The following is a 20216-nucleotide window of genomic DNA, read 5'->3' on the forward strand; positions in this document are numbered from 1 at the left end:
ATTAATTGAGAATTAATGACATGGGACTGAATGCAGTGATGAGGATCATTATGTTTTATGATTCTGTTTGAAACATTGCTGATGTTTCAATGGTTTGTTTTCCAGATCTGATTTCCCCTTTCTCCTTTCTTTTAAGTTACCGATATCACAGCAATCTGGTAAAGTATACTTTTGTAAACAAAAACAGAATAATTTACCTTTTTCTCTCTACTTGATTGCTCCAGAATTTGGAAACTCTTATTGAATATTCTTGTTCTTTATGACAATATAGGTATTTGCATAAATCAATAAGAAATCTGTTCTCCCTGCAACAGATTTTTGTCTTGGACAAGTTGTTGACTTGGCTTCTTAGACGAAAGAGGCTTTTAAAAAATTTAATACACTACGGTTGACTTTGGAGCCAGTGAAGTCCCTAGGCAGCACCAAGCTTCAAATAGAATATCATACTTAAGAATAGACATAAAATCACTACTCTTGCCGCTCTTGTGTAAATAATCAGGCCAGGTTTAATGAGACCAGACTTATTTTGCAAACAGGTTCATTGTACTGTGGTTATCTTTGCTAGAAATTGGGATAATTGTAGAGAGAAAAATTATGTTCCCGTGGAAAACTACACAACATACCCTTGTGGAGATCAGATTCTAGTTCTGTTCGTTGTCTTGAGGTTTTGTTATCTACCTGTGAACTGGACTGGATCTTAAATTCTTCTAGTTTCCTCCAATGTCTGGCTGCAACTCTCCAAACACTGACCTTTTTTTTCCCCCCAAGCCTTGCAAACTAAAGCTGGACGACTTGATATGAACTTCAGAGAAACCACCATGACGGCTCCCAGGTGGATGTGGTTTGTGCCTGTTACTATGTGGACCACTCAGAACATTCCTAGAATAGCTGATGACACCACCAGAGACATTCAAACTACAAAAGACACTTCGAACTCAACGTCTAGGAGCCCAGCATCTAGAGATCTTCTTGGCTGGTCATCCTCTGGACTCAGAAACTGGTTTATAATCTGTTCCAACGATTATCCTTTGTTTTCCTTTTGTTTCCATCGCAATGGAAACAAACACATAAATACATGATTGCTTGCACCATTTATGCCTAACTTTGAGAGCTCACCGGCAACACCTCTTCCTGAAATGAGACTCAACTGTTGAACTGAACTGAGCTATTCTCAGGACTAAGAGACTGGTTCAGTGAAATGGAGCTCTCTACCAACTCAAACCCTCGACTGTGAAAGTTCTTGGAGAAATTTCAAAGGTGAGGAATGAAGGGTTGAAAAATGTACCACCCCTAAATAGGCCTCTTTGGGTTAGGGGTTATTTCAGAGGACAGGGTGGTCTTGGATAATAGAATCGTTGTAGACTGCTTGCTGGCTGGACAAGGAGGAGCTTGGGCTGTGACAATGGTCTCCTTCTGAATCCGGACCAACAACTCTGGGAAAGTAACCTTAAATACAAGAAATTAACAAACAAGCCATTTGGCTAAAAAGGGTCGATGCCTCCTCAGGTGCTTTCTTTGATTTATGTGACATCAGCTGGTTTGGTTCATGGAGACCCTCACTAAGCAGTGTACTTAGTCTCTCGGTTCTGCCCTCCTGAGAGTCTCCCTGGTGGACCATGTTCTCTCAAGGGTCTTAAATACATGTTTGATGCCATCAGCCGTACGTCAGACGGTCTCACTGCGCTTGGAGAAATAGAAACAAGGTGGACAACGAGATGAAGAGCAAAAGCAATTCTTCCACGGCCCGACATCACGCCCTGTGAGTTTCACCAAGGAGATAAGTCACATGAGTGCGACGGAGAGCGGCAGGAATACCAAACTGTTGGCCTGCCTCTCGTGTATCTGAAGATGACCAAGGGGAGGGATTGTTCAAGTAATTACCCGTGGGACTGAGGTGGCTCCAAGGCCTTGGTCGCTTATGCAAGCAGACCGAAACCTAAACCAGGATCGATGCACTCGAATCCGGGAAAATGAAATTTAGGACCAATCAACAGCCAGCTAGGCTTTCCCAGCTAACGCAGCCGCCTGCTCTACGACCAGCCGATCTCCTTTCTTTCCTTCGGCGTCTTCTCTGTAAAGACCTCCCCACTCGCCCCTGTCCCTGGAACCTCCTAACTCCCGGTGGTTTGGTGCCGCCCAGTTCAAATAAACTCTTGAAAATTTTAATGTGCCGTTTCCTTTTACCTTTTAACAGCTATGAGGCGCAGAGTTCAGATTCTTTGTTGTTTAAAAATTGTTTTTAAATTGTGGAAATACAGCCCAAGAGCGCTGGGTGACCTTCCCGGCCCCGGTGGGGCCCTGTGCAGTCCTGCCCTGGGGCAACTGGCTGTCCAGGGGAGCAGGACTGAGCAGTGCATTTGGTCAGGGCCCAGGCGTTTTACAAGACCTTAAAGCTGATAAGGTGATGATTTCCTCTTCTCTCTGGCAGAGATGATAACCCCCCGGGGGTGGCTTCACTGCCCTGGATCTTTCTTAGATTCCATAGCTGAGCAGTGACATCTCGGCGTTCCTTTCTCCCCCACCCTCTCTAAAAATCCCTGTGTGTCCTTCCCTTTTGCACTGGCTTTTTCGCTCTGTTGGTTCCCTTATTAAGAACTTCAACAGAACCTGACACGCACTCACTGTCTATTGGCAGGAGAATGATATTTTTAACACATCGAGAATGTGCTTTGACAATTCAAGCCAGCTGTGCCCAACTTCGTCTGTAACCTTGGGTCTCTGTTGCCTCCATCTGGAGCCTGAGCCCTATTTCCTGGATCCTGGCCCCTTCCTGCCTCTGCCCCACACCTGCCTTGCCTCTGCGAGTCCCGGCCTGGACACCTGCTGCAGGGTGCAGTAAGAGACAAGCTCTCCCCCATCTTGATGTGGACTCCATGTCTCATATCCAGGTAGTAAATGTGATTTTTTCCTGTTAGGTTGGGGCAGAGGTCTCAAAGGCCGAGACCAGCCATGCAGGTCATACTAAGGGACTGGGAAACTGACTCTTTGATTCACCCCTCCTCACCCCGCCGGAGGGCAGAGGAGGGCTGGTGAGGCGAGGGAATGAATGTCTGGAAAAGCTGGTTGGCGTGCTGGGTTGTTTTCCCTCCTCGTTGCACCCAGAGGGCTTCAGTCCTCTGTCCAGATGAAGGGCTTCTGGGAAGCCAGTGGGGACCTGGGCGTGTGTTCCTTGAGTTTGGGGGATGCAGGGCCAGGTGGGTCTGACCCACACCTGGAAGAGGTCTGGGTCACTGGCCAGGGGCTGCCAGGGTGAAGGGAGGGACCTGGACACCCACCCAGGGATGATCATGAGGCAGAGGGTGCATATCTGCAGGGCTTCCTCGGACCCTGTGCAAGAGAGCTGGGGATCCATCTTCCTCAAAAAAGGCTGCCTGGAGAGGAGAGTCTCTACAGCTGGGAGACGAGGCTAGAAGGCACCATCAACATCGCTGGGCAGTGGCATCCGCCTGGCCCCAGCACCACGCTGGAAGCAAAGTGGAGGAGTGGAGGTGCCCGGGACCTGCCTACACCCTGCCTTCCCTTAGGCCTGAGATGAGTCAGCAGGAGGGGATCCCAGAGTGAATGAGGGTCTGGAGCTCTGAGGCTTCCCTGAGCACCAGCTCACCCTTGAAAGATGACCACCAGATCTGCACAAAATGTATCTGAAGGGCTGGGTCAGAGGTGACAGTCACACCTCCTGCAGCTTGTCCCACAGGTGATGGTGAACATTTGTGTCTTTAGCAGCCGCCTCTTCGCTTTCAGCCTTGTCTCGGGTTCACACCCAGCCTGCTCTGATCTCCCAGCTCCCTGCTCCCAGGCAGCTCCTCCCACCCCCGCCATCCTGTGAATCCCTGAACCAGCAACCCCTGGAGCTGGAAGGGGCTCAGAGGTAGACCAGCGAGCCCAGGCTTTTGTGATCATTGTCAGCTGAGGGACTGGGAGGCAGGCTCTGTACTAGGCACTGAACACTGAATACGGCACAGAACAAACAGGCGACAAAGCCTAGCCTCTGGAGAGGGGACAAAAGTCAGGCTTACCCGCCCAGCCCCGCGGGCCCTCAGCACTTTGTCCCTCAGAGTCCATGGGCATCGTGGAGTAGCAGACGCGGCTTTTAGCTTGTCACATGTCACATGTCTACACTGATTCGTGTTTATGTTTCAGGGGTTTTGTTTGGTTTCCCTTTAGGGAATCATGTGATTTCTTTAGCCTCCTTTCCCTTCCCAAACCCCTGCAATAACAGGACAGGACAAAAGGGCCGGCAAGCCCCAAGCTGCTGAGGGTCTCTCCTTCCAGGGTCTGAAGGTCCTGACACCATCGCTCCCCCAGGCTTCCTGCCAAGGAAACTCCAGGTCCCCACACGCAGGAGCCCCTCTCCCAGTGCCTGCCTCCTGGTCCACGTGGCCCAGCATTGGACCTGCTCAGCCTCTGAGCACCTGCCCCAGAGGGGAGCGGGGAGGCAAGGGAGGCAGAGGGTAAGTGGGACACGGCCTGCGTAGACTCCCCCTTGGGCTCCTCCCTGGGCCCGGGTCTGAGAGTGCAGGCTCCTGGAGAGCCCCCTTGTGTCCCTGCTAGAAACTGCAGGTTGGTGGATTTTCTAGATTTTGAAAGAAGGCTGTGACTGACTGAGCAGCTGCTACACACTTTGCTCATTTTTTTAATCCTCGCTGCAGATGTCATTTCTGCCTTTGATGAAGGATGAGGGGGGCCCCCAGTGAGGGAGGGAAGAGGGAAGCGGACAGGGCGGTGAGGTCGGTGTGTGAAGGCAGGTAGGCTGGCCCGAGAGATGCAGCCAGCTCCCTCCCAGCCTGGGCTGTGCGCCCTGGAGCAGGAAGCTCCCACCCCACCTCCTCTCCCACCTCAGGCCCAGGAGTGGGGGAGCCCGGGCTTGGCACCCACTGCCCACAGGTCACGGGACAGGACACTAATGCTGGGAGTCCCTTCCAGGCCTGCTCCCATGGCCACTGCCCCCGAGTCATCCCTGCCCCATTCAAGGTGGGCACAGTCCTGAGCCCCTGACCTGACCCTTGCTGCACCTTTGTCCCCGGTCCAGCCAGAGCAGCCCTCACCTCGAGCCAGATTCCCGGAGATGAAGCGGAAGAAGAAGGTGACGATGTGGCCCAGGTGCTGCTTGCAGCCGTGCTGGCACTCCCGGAGCCTCCGTGCAGGTCCCCGGGCCGCGCCAGGGGCCTTGCTGCGCTCTGCCATCCCCCGGCCGCCAGGCCCAGGAGCCCCTCTCCTGAGCTCCCTCTGCCCAATCAGCCACAGTGCAGGCCCCCAGCCCGTGCTGCCCCTCCTCTGCCTGCCTCTCCCCAGCCAGGCACTCAGAGCCTTTCTTCTAGAACTCTCTCTCTCCTCGACCTGTGGTCTGTCTCTGTGTCTCTCAATCTCAGTATCAATCCTGTGGGTCTCAGCCTGTCCCTCAGTGTCTCGGCCTCTCTGGCCTGTCCTTCCCCTCCTTTGTGCTCTGTCCCCACCTCCTGCTCTCTCCCAGGACCACCTGCCCCTCAGCCCAGCCCAGAGACCCGGGGGGCCGGCCAGTCTCCTGCTACCCCTACTGCGGGGGTCAGCCCTACTCCCGCCCCAGGGCCAGCCCTTCACCTTGCACCAGGCTCTGGCTCCTCAGGGCCCGGGTGCTCACTCTTCCCAGAGCTGGAAGGGCCCCTGCAGCTTCCAGGGCTGGGAGGGTGTGAGGGCGGGGGTGGGCATCGCTCCTGAGCTCCCTGCACCAACGGGGGAGGTGCCATTGGTGTGATTTTCAGCTGAGGGTGTGATCTCACTGCAAAGGGGCCTCATCCAGGTCCCAGGGCTTCTGCGCAGCCAGAAAGGGAGCAGCCCTGCTCCCCTCCAGCCCCCTACCCAGGAGTCGCAGGGGCCAGGGACCCTGGGCAGGGCTGGGGGATGGGTGGGGCCCTGGCCCTTGGCTAGCTCTTCACCTCTGGCCTCTGCTCACTGACCCCATCCCCCAGCCCTGCTGGTGCCTCTGTAGAGTGGAGAAAGGGGAGATGGGAAGGGATCCCTCTGATGAGGGAAGTAAGGGGAAACCAGGTGTGTGACTGGAGTAGGCACTGCTGATGACCCCCCTACCCCCACATTCGCTGAGCACCCAGTGTTTGCAGACAACTCCCTAAGGCCCTTCTGGGCACCAGCACGTTCAGTCATCAGAACAACCCCACGAGCTACGTGTGGCAGAGAACCCCCTTCGGCATTCATTCTCCTCTGTTTTTTCACCTAGAGAATTCAGATTTGGTTGGGGGTGGATATGTACCCAGTTTTTTAAAACGCCATCCCCCATCTTCCTTGCAGTCAGAGTGACTCAGTTCTGGCCAGTGAAATGTAGGCATACATCTTCCAGAGATTTTTGTGACAGTTGCTTTCCTGACACAGGCACTATAACTTCCTCCTTTCACTCGATTCCTCTTTCCTCTTGCCTGGAACAAAGCCGTGATGGCTGGAGCCAAAGCAACTACCTTGCAACTGTGAGGGAAAGCACCAAAACCCCAAAGACCTTGACTTAGATATCCCGAAGCTGCTAACCCAGTGCCAGCCACTGCCTAGCCCAGATTTCTCATATGGGAGATAACATACTTCTGTTTAAATCAAGTCCCTGTTGTTTGGGGTTTCTGTTACAAGCAAGGCCGGCCAAGTTAAAATATCCCCTCCAGAGTGAAAGGCAAACTGTTGCCTCTGCACTCCCAGCCATGAAAGCAAGTGCAGGGTTCGATGGGCCTTCTTGTGCAGGCCTGGCCACCAGACAGGGAAGTGTGCAGCTCCAGACTGTCCCCGAGCACAGGCAAAGGCCGTGCAGCAGGCCCAGGCCGTGAACAAGCAGCTCTGCCCATTGGGCCTGCTGACCCAGCACACTCCATGGCGCACAGTGTGTCTAAGGCAAGTTAGGAGGCTCTGCAGGGCCCAGGGCAGGCCCCAATGGGAGCCTCTGGTTTCGAGCGAAGCCATGTTTTCTTTGGCAAAAATCTCTTCTTCTTCCAGCATACAGCTAGTGGCTCACTACTGGGCTCCCAGGGAGATGGAACGCCTGACTGGGGGATGCCAGGTGGTCCTGAGACCTGAGCTGCCCATCAGGAACTGAGTGTCAACCTCTCCCCTAGCTCTAACGGCGCATGCGTGCACAGCACTCCAGCATCACATGCAGGTGCTGTGTGTGATTTTAGAGTTGGGGGTCCAGAAAGCTCTGGGAGGTGTATGCTTATGCCTGGGGCTCAGACCCCCATGGTAACAGCTGCATTGTCACCTTGCCCTCAACTCACACCTGTGGCTCCGTGGAGAGCTCCTAAGACCACTTGAAGAGGAAAAGCATGCATGTGTAATTTATAGACAGAGCTGCAGGAAATGCTGGCACCAACACGTCTAAATGGACACGGCGGTCCACTCAGTGGGAAGGGCGGTGGAGAAAGGAAATCTTCCTGGTGGGCAGAATATTGAGTGTATCTTCTTGCCCAAGTCGCCTGGAAGGAGAGGTGACTTGAAGTAGATTTACATTACTCAGGGGTGGTTACTCACCACGTGTGCAGGGGGCAGGGAGCTGGAGGGAAGACTGGAGGAGCGGCCATTGGGAGGCGTGAAAATTTCTCCAAAGGTGGAGATGTTCTCCAAAGGGCAATTGGGCTGAGGAGGTGCTGAGAGTCTGGTGGACAAGATGGCCTGTCTGTGCACATCAGTTAGTCTGTGTTCCTAGACGCTCAGCACTGCCCATGAACAAAGGGCCGGGATGGACTAGGCTTACTCAGGGATTCAATAAAAGAAGTTCCCTCACGGGGCTGATTTGGCTACAGCTGTTGTCAAGTTCCCAGCCAGCCGGCAGGATGACAAGCCGGCCACTAGGTGGCAGGTCAGTGACACTGTTTCCCCTCCGTCCATTCATTCTTTGTGAAATTGACATGTATTTGAATATGAAACTTCCTTCCTGCTCATCTTGCTTTTGCCAACATCACCCATCACAGTGTCCTGCAGATCATTACTACTGACCCAAAGTCTCACTTTACAACGAAGAATTGTGGCCAAAGGCCAGTGCTTACAAGACCCACTGGCCTCACCCTATTTCCATGCCCAGAAGCAGCTGGCCTTACAGAGGAGTGGAAAAGCCTACTGCACACTGGTTCCAGCACCGTCTCCTTCTCTGGTCCTCTAAAGTTTCTGTGAACTTCCCAAGAGCCTAGAGTAAACGCCTCTCTGCTTAAACCAGCCTGGATTCAGCTGTCTTTCACCAAGATTCCAGGTTATTCTGTGCGTGATATTATTATTCCAGTTTTACAGTTAAAGGCACTCAATCCTACAGTCCTCGTGGGAGCCAGACTTGAGAAGCAGCTCTGTCTGGTTGGTGGCTCAGCTGTGCCCCTAGAGAGATGGCCCGGCGTCCTGCCAGGAAGGACTTTTAGATGCTGGGGAGACAAGCAGAGCAGCTCAGAGTCCAGCCTCTGGGGCACTGAGGATGGTCTCCCAGTGCTGGGGAAGGACACACACCTCAGTGGTGGATGGACACTCCTCCTGGGTTGGGGGAGCCACGACACCTGCTCTGTGCTGCCTGGTCCTGGGCCCACCCATCTTAGAGGCCACCACTGCTGACTGGCTCCCAACTCCATGCTGGGGACTTCACAGCCCAGGAGTGACCGTCGGGGCACAGCCACAGCTGGCCTGGCCCGTCTGGTGCATACCAGCCCCTGACTCCCACCCGCTCCTTGCCAAAGCTCAGGGACACTATGCGTTTCTCTGGGCCTGGGCCTTGGCTTCCGTTCCAGGATGTCCCAGAAATCTGTCTCTGGCCACTTCTGCTGAATGGAAAAGCCCTGACAACAAGGGCACAGTGTCCAGGCCACCTGCCCGCCTTCCACAGGCGCCCGCCCAGGACACCCAGCTGGGCCTGGCCAGTGTGGGGACAGCTACACTGAATGGCACAATTGTTCTCTGCACCCAGAGCCGGGGGTGGGGGTGGGGGGTGTCCTGAAGGAGCAGAGGCACCTTGTCTGTGCATAGCTGAGCGTTTCACGAGCACACGGAGCCCTCGGTGTGACCACGCCAGCAGTGGGTCCTCAAGGGACACGCATGGGACATGTTTGGGCTGTGGAGCCGAGGCCCTGGAGCGATGTCCCGTCTCAAAGACAGGGGTGTGCTGGGGTCCCGGCTCCTCAGCCGGGAAGGGTGGCTGTTGCCTCCGCAGACCCCGATGCTCCCCTTTCCCGCAGCTCCCGAGAGAAAAGACCGGGAGGACACATGTGAGGGTGGGCGCCCTGCCCGCAGCGCATGGAGGGCGCTCCAGGTTAGTGCCCTCGCTGGGCCCCTGGCCCGTGTGACCCGCTGACTTGTGTGACCTCCCGTGCGTCAGTCTCCTCTTTAGTTTTAGTGAAACAGAGTGACCCTCCATGCCTGCCTCGTACAACTGAGGATCTCGTTTTCCGTGCCCCACATGTCCCCTCTGGCAGGTGCCTGGTAAACGTGTCACCAGGGGAACAGGCAGGGCTGGGCAAAGCTGGTGATGGTGTCCTGGGCCCTGCACCCCTTCCCCAGCTGCACCGACACAGGGCTGGACCAGCCATTCAGCAAAGGCTTCCAGACGGCTCGAGAAGGAGCTGAAGGGAAAAGACCCTCCCATCTAGGAACTCATCTAAACTAATGGTGGGGCCTGGGGCAGGTCCCCTCGGCCCCCTCTCTTCGTGACCCTGACCACACCAAGCCTGCCCCTGGCTTGCTCTCCTCCACGCTCAGCTGTGCAAAAGGCCTCAGCGAGGGGTGACCCACCACACCCAGCCGTCCTGAAGCACCACTGTTGCCAGATGTTTCTCCTAGAAGTTGGAAGCTGGAGACGGAGCTCAGCAGGAAAGAGGCCTGAGGGTGGGGATAGGGGATGCTGGGAGGAGAGGACCAGGGAAGGAGAGATAGGCACTGGGGAAGCTGAGGGGCTACAAGAGCCACAGGAGGAAAGGGGAAGCCTGTGCTGCTTCCAAGAAAATCCTGGAGATGCAGGTGGGGAGGAATTTGAGCCTCGAGCTGTGTCACCAGATCAGATACTAGACCACCAGGCATACACAGCCCACCACACAGGGGCGCCATGCACCCCCTGCTCCCTGTTTCTACCCCAGTGGAAAATTGAATTGCTTTTCCCCTGCTGCAGAGAAACATCGCCCTGACAATGTGGGCTTCCCGGTTAAGCTGATGCATGCACTTTTGGTGACTTCATGTTTCTGCCCTGTCCGGAGAACTGGGGAGCACGCATGGACCCCAGAGGCATTCACAGGTACCAGCGCCTCCATGGGGGCCGTTGTGGGAAAGGGAGGGGTGGCGAGCAACAAGGGTGACAGCAGCACAGTTGGGCAGGGGCCGGGATCAGGCTGGGAACGCCCTGGAGTTGGGGTGCAGGTAAGGGGCGGGGCGGCATGCACACGCTGCTGGCCCCGCCCCAATCAAGCCTGGGAGGCCGGGGCCATGAATATCCCCATTCTCCAGCTGAGGGGACTGAGGCTGCCTGGAAATCACAGCAAGCGTCTGAGACAGCAAACAAGACGCAGCTGTCAGGGGCCAAATCTGCACCTTTTCCTTCAAGTCTAAGAGGCAGACCTTCCTGCAGGCCTGTGTGTGTGGTCACAGGAGCACGCGTGGTGTGTGGGCCAGCGTGTGGCGTGCACGCCCATGTGTGAAGTGTGTACACCCACACGTGATTGGTGGGCGTGCACGGGTGTGAGGTGCACAGGTGCATGGGTGCACGTGTGTGAGAGTACAGAGCTTACACAAGGTCCCCTCTGCGTCTCCTGCTCCATCACAAGCACCGAATACCCCCGACAGCAAGTGCAGACAGCGGTTCCTGCCAGTTCCCTGACGAGCTCCCAGGACAGAGCCTGAGGTAAAGAGCCAACATCAGCCCCTGGGGCGCCCTGGGCAGGACTGAGGAGGGGCAGAAGCCAGGACTTTCTCCTCACCAGGCCCCTCATGCGTGATTGCTCACAGGTTGGTATCAGCCCCTCTTTTCACAGAGGACTTAGAAAGGACGAGTGTGCCACTCAAGCTTCCCCAGCCGGCGAGGCTCTGAAGCCCAGCTCCATCCTCCCAGCTGGGAAGACTCCAGGGAGGTCCTAGTCTTCTGTCCCCACCTCCCGCCTTGAGCTCAGTGCCCTTCACGGAGCAGGCACCAATGGATGGGGACAGGTGTGAATGAATAGACACTTCTCCCAGCAGAGACGGAGGTGGTGTGGCCCAGGCTGGGGTCCCCTGGTGGTCTCTGAGTCCTTGGAGCTCAGAACAGATCCCCACCCTCTTCCCAGCCAGCTCAGCCCCTACCTGAGCCCTGCGGGGCTGCACTGGACAGGATCCACTTGACCAGGCAGCACCGCATCAGGGCCTGGCGGGTGAGCCTCGGCCGCTGCCACTTGACGCCCTCCTTCTTGCTCAGCGGTGTGCGCCCTGGGTCGCCCAGGAGACTGCCATCTGACGCCTTCATCACCTCCTGCGGCAGGAACAGGCAGAGCCACCCTGAGCCCTTGCTCAGCTCACAGAGGGGCCCTCCAGATCATCCTCAGGCCAGTCCCAAGGCCATCCTTAACTCCACCCAGGGTCTTGCCTTCCCAGGATTCACACCAGGAGCCCCCAGGCCAGCTGGAGAATTCCCAGGGCTCTGATGTTGCCGGCACTGCCCACCTCCTGCCCAGTCTCTCAGCAGCCCCACCCTCTCTCCCTAAGAGCCCTTGGTCATTACATGGTAAGGCCACCTTGCAGGCACAGTGTCTGCTAGAGAAAGCAGCAAAGAAGTCACGCACGTGCACACAGACACACACACGCACACGTGCACACAGGCCCTGCCCAGGCTGTGTAAGAGGGAGAACTGCTGCATGATTAACGGTCTCATTCAGGAGAGAAATGAATAGTTTTTATTTTGGACCGGGAGTGGGGAGGGGAAGATGGGCAGCTGATGCTTCATTATTTCATGATTTCTTTGCTGTGGGCTCTGCACGTGGGGTTAGAGGAGAATGTCAGAGGGAGAAACTGAGGTGGGCCCAGAGCCTCGGGCAGGAGGGGTCCCCGTGGTGATGGAACTGTTCTGTGTCCTGGCTGGGGGGCTGGAAACACAAACCACACAAACCAACATACGTGATAGAAGCGCATAGCCCTAACCCACGCACACACACGAGTGCTCATACAACTGGGTAAATGGTACGCAGGGGCTGTTTTATTTCTTACAACTGCATGCAAGTCTGCAATGATCTCAAAGTTTCAGTTTAAAACCACTCTCATACGTCCAAAAAAAGAATATTTAAAAATTGCAAACACACGTGAAATCCTCAATAAATATCCACAGATGCCCCGCTGAAAGCCCCCTAACACTGTCTCAATTTCTCCCCTCCTGCATCCTGCTTGATGAGTTTTAACAGGGGATGGAGGCAGGAAGGGGTGGGGATAGCTCAGTGGCAGAGCACGTGCCTAGTATGCACGAGGTCCTGGGTTCAATCCCCAGTACCTCCATCAAAAATAAATAAACCTAATTACCTCCCCCCACAAACCAGGGGATGGTGCTCCTCCATGGGTCTCAGAGGTTGGCCAGGGTCGGGTGGCAGAGACCAGTGAAGCCAGGGGTCCTGAGGTCACACAGAGTCCCCAGCAGCCCATTTGGCAATGTGAGCGTTCATGGGCCAGGTCCTAGAAATGGCCGGAGGCACCTGTAGCCTCCTCCTCTGAGGCTCACAAAGTTCCCCAAAGGGCCTGCCACACACCCTAGAGCTTGGCTTGTGCCTGCCTGGCCAGGGGGCCGGGGCAGATCTCAGCTTCCTGCCAAGCCCGTGGGTCTGTGGGGAGCAGGGGAGGGACAGAAAGGGCACCTACCACGCGGCAGGCAGAGTTAGGTGCTTGGAGAGGGGCCTAATTTAATGCTCAAACCAACCTTTTGAGGTTCCTCAGGCCCTCCTCCAAATTAACCAAATTCTGTGACAGGTCTTTCTCATCCCCATCACACCACGCTCACCAGGTTCCCCAGGCCAGCCGGGCCGAGTGTTCTCTGTCGCCCAAGGTCAACCCAAATTGCTCAGCTGCAGGTGCGTCCTGCGGGGCTTTGGCTGGAGTTCCCTGGCTCCAGGGAGAGGAGCACCTGGGAGAACCTCCGGCCTGGTGCTGGGGATGGTGACTTCGACTCTGGGCGCCCAGAGCACCCCTCTAGCTCCGGAGAAGGGTAACTGTCCGCTTTGACAAAGACAGGGTGTGGCCTCAGCTCAGAGCCCAGCAGGCCACGTGGCGGGGGAGAGGCAGGAATTTAACGCTGTGGTTTTGTTTTAGGCATTGTTATGGTTACTTCGGCGACTAATGGTTACAGTTATGACTTAAAAGATAAGTGATTCTCTTTTATATGAATTTATTGCAATTTAAAATGTGAGTTCATTTAAAGAAAAAATAAGAAGCAACAGCAGACAAGGCAAAGCCGAGGGGCCGCTCGGCTCAGGGGGCTGACCCCGCTGGGGCGGGGCTGACCCCGCTGGGGCGGGGCTGACCCCGCTGGGGCGGGGCTGACCCCGCCGGGGCGGGGCTGACCCGCACGGCGGCCACTCGCTGCACGTGGCTACTGAGCGCTTGAAGTGAGGCTAGTCCAGGCTGGGACGTGCCATCCGTGCAAATACACGCCGGGTTTCAAATCCTCCCTAGCAGAACATAAACCAGCTCACTACTAATTTTTATCTGATTACACACTTAAATGATATTTACATTGGGTTAAATAAAATATATTATTAAAAATATTTTTTAAACCTTTCTTTAATGTGCCTGCCTGACCATTTGAAATGACACCTGTGGCCTGTAATACCATCCAGCACTGTGCTGGATGGTTCTCAGATGGTTCGGATGGTTTGGGGCAGCCTCCTGTTGCTAGGACACCCAGCTCCTCTCTCCCACCCCAGTCCAGGATAGGGTCAGTCAGAGTTGCTTCAGAAAGGTGGTCTGGTGGATGTGGAGGAGAATTGGGGACAATGAGGCAGGAGGCCAACTTGGGGGGGCTGCCCAAGTTGAGGGGGATATATTAGGGGGCTGAGCCAGGCCCATGCAGTGGGTTTGGTAGCAGAAATATTCATGTGATGAGTATTCAGATTCGCTGCAGATGTGGGTATTGATGGAGGAGTCAAGGTGACTCCCCAATAATTGTGATACCATCACAGGAATAAAACAACTCCTCATGCCTCACAGCTCCCCCAAAATGTGGTCCAGATCCTCCACGAGAAGCATCCACTCTCAACCATCCTCTGAGAGTTTCCAGACCATAGAGAGGCCAGATCATTTTAGATAAACCACGGGGACTTGGACCGGGACATCCCACCTTGTGGCTCCCCACTCCCCACAGGCCCCCAGGAAGACCAGTAGCCCACAAGGTGGCTGCCCATGCTCACTGCCCCCTGCCCAGGGTGCACAGCTCTGTCCTGTGGAGGTCCACGGAGGCTGGATCTGCGAGCCGCTGGCTCAGTCTCTGTGGTTCTCATCTGCGGGGCTCCAGAGAGCCCCCAGAAAGCATCTCAGAGAAGGCTTGGCAGAGGTGACTTATGGGCACGTGGCAACCTCTGGGGTGAAAACATCCAGGCTCCCTTTCCCAGAGGTAATATCATTGAGCTAATGCATATGCAAAAGGCACAGCTAACTTCTCCCTAATGTTTACAGGTGTTTTTACGTGTGATATAGCATGAATGGCTTTGCGAGGGCCACCAGGACCCCCTGAATGCTGGTTCAGAAGACACACTCAGCTGGGGAGGGGGGATTTCAAGCAGCTTGATGTTGTGTCAGTCAGTCAAGTACAGTAGGAAGAGGTCTAAGCAGCCAGCCAGAGACTCGAATTCCCGGCCCTCATCTCCTGACTGGGTGACCTTGGACAAAGTACTTGACCACTCTGAGCCTCAGTTGGCTCATCTGTAAAATGGGGATAATATGCCTTCACAGGACAAGGGGTAAGGTTAAATGAGGTGACAGATACAAAGCCCCCAGGAGGAGTGATTAGCGCTATTCTTCACACTTCTGCTGCTGAGAGAGGGCCCGGCTGCCCAGCGCAAGGGGCAGGCCAAGCCCACTGCCCATGATGTCGCTCTGCTCCGCTGGCTGCGCATCAAAATCACCTGGGAGATTTCCCCTCCTCCGCCTGCCCGGGGGCTGCTTTATTTGACTGAGTGGGGCCTGTGCTGCTCTATTTTTAATAAAGCTCCTCAGTCGATCTGAAAGTGCAGCTAAGGTTTAGAGTGTATATCCCACCAGATAGGAAATTCTAAGCCTTGTCTGTGGGAGGAAGGGGGTCTCAGGTTCGCAGCCTCCCTCCCCCCTGGGGGCTGCCTCCAGGCCAGAGCCTGGGCCCGCAGGGACACGCAGGCCTGCTCAGATGTGGGGCTGCCTGGCACCCTGACCTCGTCCACGGGGACGGCTGCAGGCAGGCTCCCAGAGCGCCCACTTGTCTTCGCTTGCTCTATTTCCATCACTAGGGACAGATGGCAGGAAGTGGCTGTGGGCGTTGTGTCGTGCGGGCCCCAAGGATTTGGGATGGGAAGGCTTTGGGGAGCCTTGAATCTCCACCCACCCCTGGGCATGGACAGATGCGGGCCAGGCAGCTTGCCTCCCAAGGGGGGAGCTGAGATTGTCATGAGTCCCTGCAGAACTCACACGTGCACATGTGCACACGTGCACACAAGCCTGGGCGCTGCCCCTCCCAGAGCACTGGAGCAGGGAGGGGAGGACTGGGTTGCCCTGCCTCCTGATGGCTGCCACCTCGCCAGGACACAAGCTCCTCCCCTGTCCCTCGCTGCCCAGGCAATGAGAGTTTCTCACCGACCCAGGGTGGACTCGAGATGCTCATTGACAACATTCTCCTGTCTGGGTGCCCTTCCTGGGCTCTACTCAGTAATTAAAAAATAATGACATTGACACTCCTGTCATTTATGGAGCTCTGGCTGTGCGCCAGGGGCTGCACCAAGCGGGCTGGTGTAGGATCTTATTCATCTAGGAGGCTGCTGATATTTCCTCCAGGAAAACGAGGAGACCATGGAACAGAGGGGCTAAGTAACTTGTCAGAGGACACACAGCTACTGTGTGAGGGGGCTGGGACTGAGCCCAGATCTGCTGCTGCAGAGCCAGATAGCAGCTGACAAGGTGCAGCTGCGTTACCTCCGCAGCCACCTCTGCACCTGGCTGGGCCCGTCAATTCCAGGTGGTGGGGATGGGCTCTGTGATAGGCCAGGGGGCATATACGTGGGGCAGAGGATCTGCATCACAGCATCACAGCATTTTTTGCAATGGCCCCCACCTCTGCCCTCAGCCCTGACTGCTCAGCACAGGGCCCGACCTTGGGTGGGAGGCCAGCAGAGGCTATAAGCATATCTGAGGCCCAGATGGGGAGACTGAGGCCCAGGGAGGGGATGGACCCTGCCCAAGCACAGAGTCACCTGGGCAGAACTGGGACTGGAACCTGGCTCTCTGGGGTCACTGCCCATTTTGAAGAGAGGATCTTAAAACAGGGCCAGCGTGGGCTGGGCACAGTGCATGGCACCACCAGGAGGAACTGGAATTTACCCCTTGCCTGCCCTAGAGGCATGTGCTGGAGGCAGAGGGCAGGGGGTGGCGGGTAGAGCTGGAGAGGAGGCCGGCAAGGACCAGCAGCTGCTCGGTCTAGCTGAGTCCAGCACAGGTATGGCGGCCTGATGGTGGGGAGGGCTGGGCAGAGACTTCGGGCAACAGATCAGAGTGGTGAGGCTGGGCCACCTGGGAGGTGGGACAGGCCCCCTCTCTGCTCTCCTGCTCAGCTCAGCTCAGACCCCCTCTCCAATTTTGGCGACTATAGGTCCCCTTGGTTCTCTCCCTGTCATGTGGCTGCCCTGTGCTGTTCTAGAACGTGGGATGATCACAGCTGACAGATGCACCTGTTCCGGGGAAACATCCCTCAGCTGGCGATGGGGTGATGGGGGAGGGGGGCAGCACAGTGACTCACTCCACACTGCGCCCTCCTTCCTGCTCTGTCTCCTTCCTGCCCGGGGCCGGACGACCAGCAAAGGAAGACTTGCCAAGTTCTTTCCCTTCTCCTTTCTTTGCCTTGGAAACCAAGGTTGCCTCTCTCCCTCACAGAGGCCACATTCAGGGCTCTGCAGCTGCTCCTGGGCGTCACCAGAGATGCCCTGGGGTGAGGTGGGAGAGCCGATGGGCCCCAAGCCAGCCCGAGTCAGCAAAGTAGCTCCTACTCTCGCAGAAGATTTTGATAGGAAAGGGGCCCTGATTTCAAAACACTGGGGTCTTTTCCTTTGCAGCTATGGATCCCCAGCCCAGAAAAGGGCTATGGCTGGCTCAAGGTCACATGACTAATCCAGGGGACAGGGCCAGGGGTGGGGTCTGACCTGGGTGCACTCACTAAAGGGTTCAGAGGGTACAGTGGGCCACAAGCCAATGGAGCCAGCCCCTAGCTGGCTTGCAGCACCTCCTCAGCTGCCTGGTTACAGACACGCCCCTCTCTCCCTGTAGTCTTTTCCCATGACCTCCCCATCCTTCCACCCGCTAAGCCCTAGGGAACTGAGTTTTGGAGTAAGACAGAGCAGGCTTCGAATTACAGCTGTTACATTTCGTAGCTTGCAATCTAGAATGGGCCTCAGTTTCCTCATCTGTAAAGTGGGTACAATACCAAGAGCTGCCTGGGGAGCTGCATGGGGGTCCAGGGAGATGATGCAGGTGCAGAGCCTGTTGGGAAGACCATGGAGGGAGGGGTTGCTACCTCGGGGCTCCTGCCCCTTCAGCCCTGACCTTGTCCCAGGCTACCACCTACAGAGCTATTAGAGCCCCTTCGCTCCCCATCCCAACTCCCGGGCTTTGATTACTATCTTTGGAAATAGGGGAGAAAATTAGGGCCCACCTCCCAAAAGTGCCCTGCAAGAAGGCAGGCACCTGGGCAGGGAGATGGTCCCAGGGAACATGCTGGGCCATGAAGATGTCCCTCCCTGAAGGCCGGGGAGCAGAGCAAGGGTTCTGTTGGCTCCTTTCTCCTAGGAGCTCAGGGAGTTCAAGTCCCAGTGCTGTGCTGGATGAGCCGCTCCCCTTCTCCGAGCCTCTTGTCTGTAGAAGGGGAAGTGGCAATACTTGCCCCCACCCCGGGACATTGTGAGGATCTGCAAACGACTGTGACAGACATCTGGGGGTGGAAGAGTTGGGCCAGCTCCCAGCCTGTGCTCTCAATTGTAGTCCCTGCTGTCACCAGGAAGGAAGGTGGTTTTCACAGCCCTCTGCTGACCTTGGTAAGGGACACAGTGGTGGCTTTCCTAGGACTACTGCCCTGCCTGGCCCAGCACCACATGTGGGACCCCCCTAGTCTCTGGCCAGGCCAACCACAGGAAAGCCCCTGGCAGGCACAGCGAGATCCACTGGTTGTGGGGGAGGGTGGAGGCCAGTGTGGGGTCACAGTGGCCAAGATGCACCTGCGGGACTTGGGTCACTCACTCCACCCAGCTGGCAGGGACAGGGAGTAACCTCCTGGCAGGTAGGGACAGCAGAGGAAAGGCAAGAGAAGGAGGACTGTCCCCTGCCTGGTGGACAGAGCAGGCTGTGGGCACATCTGTATGCAGCCTGACTCAGTAGAAATCCCCTCTGTGTGCACGCAACTCACGCAGCGTGGGTAGTGTGGGCACAGTCACAGGGCACAGGTGTGCACTGCATGCTCATACCAACGCCTGCGGATGCACGTGAACTATGCTGGCTGGGGCTTGTGTGTGCAGGGGCACAGTGTGTGAGCCTGTGACAGGTGCTAAGTTTCTCTACTTCTGCCCTGTCTGCCTGGAGGTTGCTGAGGAGACTTAAGGTGAGAGAGAGAGCACCTTTTTAACATGCCCTCTCCCAGGCTCAGAGGGTTTCACGTCATCACCTCTGCCAATCCTCCTGGCACCCCTGAGAGATGGAGCAGACAGAGAAGGGGTGGGCTGGGGCTCTGGGGCAGTTGCCTGGAGCCAGCAACCACAAGCCCACTCTGTGCTGCTTTTCCTCATGGGTGACAGAGACACAGGAAGCCATCTCTGGAGGTGGGAGTTGGGGAGAAGCTCAGATGCCAGCACAGTAAACATTCTTCATTATTCACAAAACCCTGATTTTATCTGAGGTGTTTTTTTGTGTTGTGTTTTGTTTTCTTTTTTTTTTTTTTTTGCCATTCCTTCTTTCTACTTCCTGCTGCCTGTGTGTGCTGGCTGGAGCTCTGGCAGCCATTTTGGACTTTAAGGTAACCTCAAGAATGGAAGCCAGTGAGACAGATGGAGCCTGAGTCCCCGCTGAGACAGATGGAGCCTAGTCCCTGCTGACCGTAGGGCCTCCATGCCAACCCTCTAGTGCCTCCCTCCAGGACTTCTGCATGAGAGAGAAATGCAACCAACCTTGTTCAAACCACTGCTATTTGGGCTGCTCTGTTACAAGCAGCCAGATCTAATCCTGGTGTTTTTTTTTTTTTTTCTTCCTTTCAATGTAAAACTGTCTCAAATATGTGGGGAGCTGGCAAGGTATCAGGACAGATTCTCTGGGAGTTGAGTATATTCCTGGGGTTGGTTGATTTTCCTGTCCCTTGTTATTCTTCATTTAATTATTCTTTATCCTTCCCAACACCCCACCACCATTTCTTGTCCTCTATCCCAGGTATTTTCCCTGCACTCTCTGCCTCCAACCTCCCAGCAGCCCCACAGAGTGGGAACCACCTGCATGTGTCCTTGTCAGGGCTCTCATAGCCCTTTAGGAAGTGGACATTCATTAATTACTTGAATAATTAAAAGATGCACTCATCCACCAGCCTTCAAGCATAAGATACCCCAGCACTCAACTTTTCCCTAGCCCTAAGAGCTGTGGGCCCAGGCTCGGGGTCAGCACCCGGGCACCTGCTCAAGGGGCTTAACTGAACCACGTGGGCAACCCCAAGCTCCTCCTCCATCCAGCTTCGTTCCATAAACACCTAAAGCCTCTGCCGTCCAAAGGGGGCCCCAGGAGTCCAGCCTCACAGCCAAGACACCCCAACACTTACTTTTCCGAAAAGCGACCCTACAGGGGAAAGTAGGGAAACGGGGTCAAAGGAAAAGGCACAACAAGGTCCCCTGGTCCAGGGCAACCCCCAGAAGCCCGAGCTCCCCGTCCTGGTGCAGCCCCCAGCACCCCCACCCCAGCACCTACCTTGGCCCGCTGCATCCTGGGCACCGGAGGAAACTGTTGCCGGCCTCCCCTCTTCGCAGCGGAGGCGAACAGGACTGCCAGGTCCGGCTGGCAGCTGCCTCATGTTTGCTTGG

The 20216-nt window shown here is 55.8% G+C and overlaps 1 protein-coding gene and 1 non-coding gene across 2 annotated transcripts in view; one reads left to right on the forward strand and one right to left on the reverse strand.

Moving 5' to 3' along the window:
- Window positions 1-20216, reverse strand: part of KCNIP3 (potassium voltage-gated channel interacting protein 3) — a 72658-nt gene extending 52442 nt beyond the window's left edge. The window contains exons 1-2 of the mRNA XM_006203853.4: window positions 20104-20216; window positions 11263-11428 (exon numbers count right to left, since the gene is read on the reverse strand). Of these exons, the coding sequence (XP_006203915.1) occupies window positions 11263-11428; window positions 20104-20118 (181 nt within the window). The 5' untranslated portion in view covers window positions 20119-20216. The remainder of the gene's footprint in view (window positions 1-11262; window positions 11429-20103) is intronic.
- On the forward strand, window positions 12369-12444 carry TRNAT-AGU (transfer RNA threonine (anticodon AGU)). The gene has a single exon. It is a non-coding gene; the product is annotated as a tRNA-Thr (tRNA).

Source organism: Vicugna pacos, chromosome 28, assembly GCF_048564905.1.
Source record: "Vicugna pacos chromosome 28, VicPac4, whole genome shotgun sequence".
NCBI lineage: Eukaryota > Metazoa > Chordata > Mammalia > Artiodactyla > Camelidae > Vicugna > Vicugna pacos.